The sequence below is a fragment of the Echinops telfairi genome, unplaced genomic scaffold (assembly GCF_000313985.2).
Source record: "Echinops telfairi isolate 266 unplaced genomic scaffold, ASM31398v2 ScPeMD7_28;HRSCAF=97, whole genome shotgun sequence".
In the NCBI taxonomy this organism is placed as follows: Eukaryota; Metazoa; Chordata; class Mammalia; order Afrosoricida; family Tenrecidae; genus Echinops; species Echinops telfairi.
The window spans coordinates 2048325-2055118 of record NW_022103925.1 but is presented as its reverse complement, the minus strand read 5'-3'; the positions used below and the strand labels follow the sequence as shown (position 1 = coordinate 2055118).

The following is a 6794-nucleotide window of genomic DNA, read 5'->3' as shown; positions in this document are numbered from 1 at the left end:
CTTTGTTGTGTCTTCCTCCAGTCATCCAGTTATTCTGATGTCGTTCCTCTTCATAGCATCAGACATAGCTCTTAGGTTTTCTTCAGCTTCTCTGATGATCGTAATAGATTTTTGTTGGCGTGTGTTAAAGTCTGCTTGGGGTTCCTCCAAGTCACTGGTGCTGTTCTCTTGTTTCCTCCTGTCGGTTGGTGAAGTCTGTGAGTCTGCTACTGGTTTTTGTTACCTCGTCCCTAAGCTCTTGCAGTTCCCTTTGGTATCTCCTCTACCATTTCATCCTTTTTCTGTATTGTGTCTCTCATATCCTGTATGACTCCAAGCAGCATTCTGAAAATTTCCTTCTGCAGCAGATCAGTGTCTGCTTCTATGCACGTCGTTAGGTTCAGGACATCTTCTGCCATTGCCTTTTGTTTCTCCGGGTGTTTTTGTTGAGGTCGTTGGGGCTGGTGGCTGTTTCCGTTGTGTTGTTTTAGAGGAGCCCAGTGCCATTTTCCAGGGAGTTGAAAAGTACTGGCTCTCTCTGGGAGACTCGTAGGAATGCTTCTTGAACTGCCTGCAGCTAATTGCCTACCACTTTATCCTCCTGTGGCTTCACTCTTTCCCTAGTCAATCAATATTATGTTATTTTGAAGGCAAGTTGGGTGGTCCTCTTGGTTGGGTGGTTGTGGACCCTCGAGGATGGTGCTGTACTGGGTGATTTCACAAGAAGCTGTGATGGTGTGGCCCACGGCAGCTTAGGGCACCGCAGTGGGCATGCAGAGGTGCCTACTACAATGGGAATGCCACAGAAAGCTGGTGGGTTGCCTGCTTTGGTGTAGAGCACTGCGATTGGTGAGCAGAATTGCTTTGGTCAAGTAGGTCGCTGCAGAGGCTTGGCAGAGGTTTCTGCAGCAGCGTGGCGCATTGGCAAGTGTTGGCCAAGCTGCCGTAGGCCTTGTGAGGTACTACAGCAGGCCGGAGAAAGTTTCCTCAGTCCTGTGGGACCACGGAGGATGGGCAGGATTGCCCCTGAAGAAGGTGGGCGGGATATCACCAGCCTCAGGTTATACTGCAGAGGGTAGAGCTCTCCCAGCTGGGTCAGGGGGCAGGTGCAAATGCCCTAGGCTAAGGGGAGTGGTCTGGTGGTCAGTGGCGCGTGAGAGAAAAGGGAAGAGGGAAAAAAAATGGCCACTGAGACTGTCGGGGGACAGAGAGAAGAGAGGGAAACAAAAGTAACAGTATAGCTGACCCCCAATCCCTGACCATGGGGCTGAAGGGATTTAAACCCTGCCCCGAGGTGGTGGCAAGTTGTGGCTGTGTTGAGACAAAGTCTCTACGCTGCCTCCAAATGATCCTGGCTCCAGCCATGACAGTGGCAGGGGCTAAAGTCAAACCCTAGCTGGCCTCCACTGTGGTCAGTCAAAAGCCCCCAGGTCCTCAAAACCCAGTGGATCTGTGCCTACTTATTTTTATGATGCTCCTCCTGTGACCCGGCATTGTGGAATTCCCCTCTTAGTAACTCCTGCGCTGATTTCTGTGGAGTCCCTCTGGTATGTGTTCCTCAGTCGCCATCTTCCCGGAAGTCGACAACGTGTCCAAAGTACGTGCCATCCATGCATCCAAGGACCATTCTGGCTGTACATCTTCGGACGCTGACTTGTTTGTTCTTTTGGAAGTCTGTGGCACTTTAAATAACATTTAAATAACATTTAAATAACATTTGCCAACACCCTCGTTCAAGTGCATCAATTCTTCTCCAGTATTCCTTACTCCACGTCCAACTTTTCACATATGTATGAGGCTGAAAATACCATGGCTTGGGTTACATGTACCTAAGTCCTCGGAGTAACCTCCCTGCTTTTCAATACTGTGAAGAGGTCTTGTGTGGCAGATTTATCCAATACACTGTGTCATTTGATTTTCTGAGTGCTGTTTCCATGAGCATTGATTGTGGGTCCAAGAAAGAGGAGATCCTTGACAACTTCCATCGTTTCTCCATTTGTCATGGCCCGTTTGAGGTTTTGGGTCTTTTTTATAGTGTTATAATCCATACCGAAGGCCATAATCCTTGATCCTCATCAGCAAGTGTTTGAAGTTTCACTTTCAGCAAGCAAGGTTGTGTGCACATCTGTATATTACAGTTTGTTTCCTCTGAGATCTACTTATATGCTATTGTTATTATTGGAGCTCATAATATTGAACCAGCCTTGTGATCCTAGAGTAATTACCACATGCTTTCTGTATTATATTCTTAATTTGATTTGGGGTTCTATTTGCTATTGAATTTTTACAATCGATGATATTGTCTAGGCTTTTCTCTTTTTTTGTATTGTCTTTATTAGCTTTGCGTACCGGTATCATACTTGCTTTATAAAATTAAATAGGAAATGTTCCTTCATGTTCAGGGTTCTGAAACAAGCCCTGCTCTGTGGGGACTGTGGGGCGTTGAGGGCACAGTAGAAATCCCCTGTGCAGTCACACCACCCTCTGTTGGCTGGATCTTTGGTCTGTCTCTCTCACTCTCTCTCTCTCTCCTGTGTCAGGTTGCGATCAGTAAGCAGGTTAGTTTTAGCTAACACAGTTTCCTTAGCACATTATCATCTCCCACCAGGGTTTCAGACGGATCTCATAGATGCCTGCAAAGTGGCCTCACCCACCCGCCTGTCGTGTCCGTATCAATGCTTTATCCCCTTCCTCTTGAATAAGTTAGTGTTGGTCTGTTTTATTTTTCAATAACCAGGTCCTTGATCTACGTCTTAGGTTTTACATTTACCTATTTCCATGTGTTTTTGCTGTTCTTCTTAATTTTTGAGCCATGCTAACAACTTTTCTTAAGAAAAATGTTTAGCTCTTTGAAATTTTTTCAGATGGATAGTTTCCATGAATAATTATTAAATAATTTAAGAATGCCTGTTACCTTAATTTGTTTTGCACCCCCTGTCACCCAATTAGATGACTATATTTCCAGTTGGAAGTTTTCTTTTGGTTAATCGTTTGTAATTTTTTTGTACTAAGATCAGAAGAATATTGCTTATACTACTTCTGCTTCTGAAAAGTACTGATATTTTCTCTGTGCAGCATACGGTCGCTTTTGTGGGCGATTTCTGTGCGCGCATGTACACACACACACACACACACACACACACACACACGGAAAGCACATGCTGTACCGTGTTGGATGGCAGTTCTGTAGACCGTGTCTGGATAGTCTTCTGATGAACAGAATGGTTTAATTATGCGGTCCCTGAACATTTTTGAGTTTTGCCTCCTGCACATTTGCTGCTGTGTGTGACTGTCCGCCACCAAGCAACGTGGGGGACCATAGTTCTCTCCTGTATTTCCCTCCAGACACCCACGGTTTCCGTGGGGCTCCAGCTCCAGGGTATTGCTGTGAGTGGGCAGGTGTGGAGCATTTGTCAGGTGCGGTGTCAGCCGTCAGACTTGTTTGCTGTGCTGATGGTGGCCCACCAGCAGGCCGCAGCTGTGCTGCCTCTGGTGCCCAGCCAAGGACGAAGCTGGATCTTTGTTCATGATGGACTCCCGGGACCCATCCCCTGGGGATGCGAAGGTGTAGAGACACCTTTAGCACAGAAGTGATTCGGTCTCTACTGCACCATCCACAGACACAGCAGTCAAGGCAGGGCCTCTGTAGGGAGAGTGGCGGGTCACCTGGGATCCAACCAATGGGGGGAGGGTGGTGGTAGTGCACAGGTGACCTCCGGGTGCAGAGCATTTGTGACTGATTGGGGCTGCGGAAGCCCGTGCACAGGAGGAACATGGCCTGTGCTTGCTCAGAGCAGCCCAGGGAGTCAGGGACTGCCTCGGACACGTCCCGGTTTGGTGTGGGCTAGGCAGCAGGGACAGTTCTCTGCAGCTTAGGTCCCCAGAACCCTCCCATGCTCCACTGTAGCCTAGTGAGTGGGTTGTGTACCCACTCTCCCACCCTGACCTGCCCATCCAAACGACTGCCCTTGATCACAGGTGGCCAGGATTATGTGTTCCAGGCACCTCAGAGGGCCATTTGTAGGCTCTCACTAACAGGTGGTTTGGGATGTGTGTGTGTGTGTGTGTCACTTAAGTTTGATCAGCGGATCTGTTTGCCGGAACAGGAGTGTGACTCACCTCTTTTGCTTTGCAGACGATGTCTTCCTGCCCAAAGATATCGACCTGGACAGTGTGGACATGGATGAGACTGAGAGGGAGGTGGAGCACTTCAAAAGGTAAAGGGTAGCGCTGGCTGCCAGAGAGGACACCTCCCTCATTCACTCACGCAGGCTCTTACCATCTCACCCCCACCTTCCTGGGTGCTGAGATTCCGAAGGTGGCCCTGGAACAGCAGCATCCCCTGGGACCCTGTGGGAGCCCAGGTCCTCCCCACACTCGGCTGCAGCCTCTGAGCCCTCTGACAGGCGTCAGAAGAGACGGAGGTGGTACGCTGCATGTACAAGCCTAGGGACACTGGGCAGGTCCCCTCAGTGCTGTGCTCAGTCGTCTATCAGGTGCATGCAGAGAGCCAGTTTGCTTTGTCCTTGGAGATTCCTCATCCTCTTTCAGGTGAAAACACAGCAAAAAGGCCAGTGGGTTTGCAGAACACAGCGCCGTGCTGTCCCTTCTAAACTCTTCTGCAGTCCAGAGTGCTGTAGGCAGTGCGCACAGCGATACAGACCGTCCCACCCAGTTCGTTCTAAAGTCGCCTTCAGACACCGGAAAGTCGGAGAACTGAACCTACTTGTCCCGTAAGAAATAATGGAAAACCAAATCATTGTTTCTGAGGCCCTAAATTACACTGAAAATCCCTTTCCCATGACCTTAACACAAAGTTAACAGCTCTACACCCCTAAAACATCTAAACACCATGAATACTGTACATTAATTTTTTTAAGTAAATGAAATTAGGATATCTGGCACAGATACAGTGCAAAAACACCCCACAAGGACAAATGTGTTAATGCCGCCTACGCCAGCTGATGTTGTCTAGGTGAGAGCAGTGCTTGGCTGGACACAGCACGTGGCTCACAGGTGTTTGCAAGTTGGATTTTCGCTTCAACTATTGAGCCAAAGCTAAAAGCATGCACATTTTTTTTTCAAACTTTGCTGTTTCGGTACTGAGAAGTTTGACCACTGAAGTATCACCGTATATTTTTATATGTGTGGGCACATGCACATGTATACACACAAGGGCCTTCAGGAGGTTTGTGGGAAAATGGAGTGAAAAACAATTGAATTTTCCCACAACTTTCGAAGCCCTGGAGTCGAGTGCACATGTATGTCTGCATGAAAGATCATGGTTATCCCAGAAGATGGGGAAGAGCATCTGCGAAAGTTGGGCATGCAGCCAAGCAAAACTGGAAAGCCAGGCGCTTTGAGGAGGTAATACAGAAGAGAGGCTTCAGCACACATCAGAATTGGAGGGGAAACGTGAACACTGACAGTGGGTGGAAGGCACGGGAAGAAGGGGTATGGGGAACAAGGTCACCTGTTACCAGGACTCCCTTCCATAAAGAAGAAACAAATGGGTTAAGAATTAGAAGGAAGAAATGAAGTTGTCATTGATACCTGCTGATAGTATATTTTTTTCTTTTTCATTGAAATGTTCTCTGTAGGTAATTTTTTTTTTTATGGTAGGGACAGCTTGGCAAGATTGTTTGACACAGAGCCAGTATACAGGGCTGTGCATCTGGCAACTAGACACTTGAAGGGACCTCAGGCCCTGTCCCCAGCCCTTCAATACACTCTTCCACTCCTTGAGGTACTTCTGGTCTTGGGATGAGCGAGCAAGAGCGGTTTCTAGGCGTGTGAGCTAGTGGGGTGGAGTGGGGAAAGGTTGCTGGGAGACCAGGGCTCGAGGTGTGCAGAGCTGAGGTGAGAGCACCAGGTATACGGAGTCAATCACCAGGACCTCATGGGGCCAAAGCCAGGGAGGAAGGAGCCGGGCTGGATGACAATGACTTTGTGAGGAGTGAGGGGAGCCAGGGGTATTCCCTGGCTGTGGGCAGGTTTCAGGGAGGCCAGCCTGGAGGACCATTTCTTACAGTCACGCATAGAAACTCTCAGGTGCCCAGGACGTGGGGAACAAACTAGAAACGTTAGACCACAAATTAGTAGATGCCATCAAAGAGGGAAACTGTGAATTGGAAGGCCTTCAAATAGCAAGTATGGAGATTAGGAAAATAGAAAACAGTAAAGGAATTAGAGGCAGAGGAGAAACAGGCCGGTTTAATTGTGGGGGCCCTAATGAGAGAATGTGGAGACTACGGAAAAGGCAGGAGCTGCAGAGACGGTGCCAAAGGCCTTTGTGGACTTGGTTCTGTGCCATCGCATCAGTTCCGAGCCAGCGCGTCCCTGTGCACGACAGGGAGGGTGAGAGACTGGCCGGTCTCGCTTGCTGCACTTAGCTCTTGTGCTAACAGTCTCCCATGGTGAGAGAGACTCCAAGGAAAGGAGATTCCGGGTTGGCCAATGATGATGCATGCAAGTTAAGAGGGTATGGACAGGTCAGAGGCGAGTCTTCCCCAGCCCTGTCACTGTTCAGTCGGCCCCAGACATTCTCAGCATCATCCTTAGTTTGGTGGGATGGTCAGTGGGGACATTCAAAATCAGCATTAGAAGTGCAGAAATAGGGTACACACACTGTCCAGAGAGGAAATGGGGCAGGGTAGAACACACACAACAAATTAAAACCTCCAAAGAGGATGGGAAAGGGGAGGTGTTGTGAGAAACAGAGGATTTCTCTTAAGTTGTCTCCCCAAAATATATGCCAGACTTAGCTTGAGAATGACTGTTCATTAGGCAGCGAAAATAGGTCAGAGGTTATTCTC

General features: G+C 48.6%; 1 protein-coding gene across 1 annotated transcript in view; it reads left to right on the top strand.

Moving 5' to 3' along the window:
• Positions 1 to 6794, top strand: part of FAM193A (family with sequence similarity 193 member A) — an 83261-nt gene that overhangs the window by 68500 nt on the left and 7967 nt on the right. Inside the window, exon 19 of the mRNA XM_045289489.1 lies at positions 4115 to 4196. Coding sequence (XP_045145424.1) covers positions 4115 to 4196 — 82 coding nt within the window. The remainder of the gene's footprint in view (positions 1 to 4114; positions 4197 to 6794) is intronic.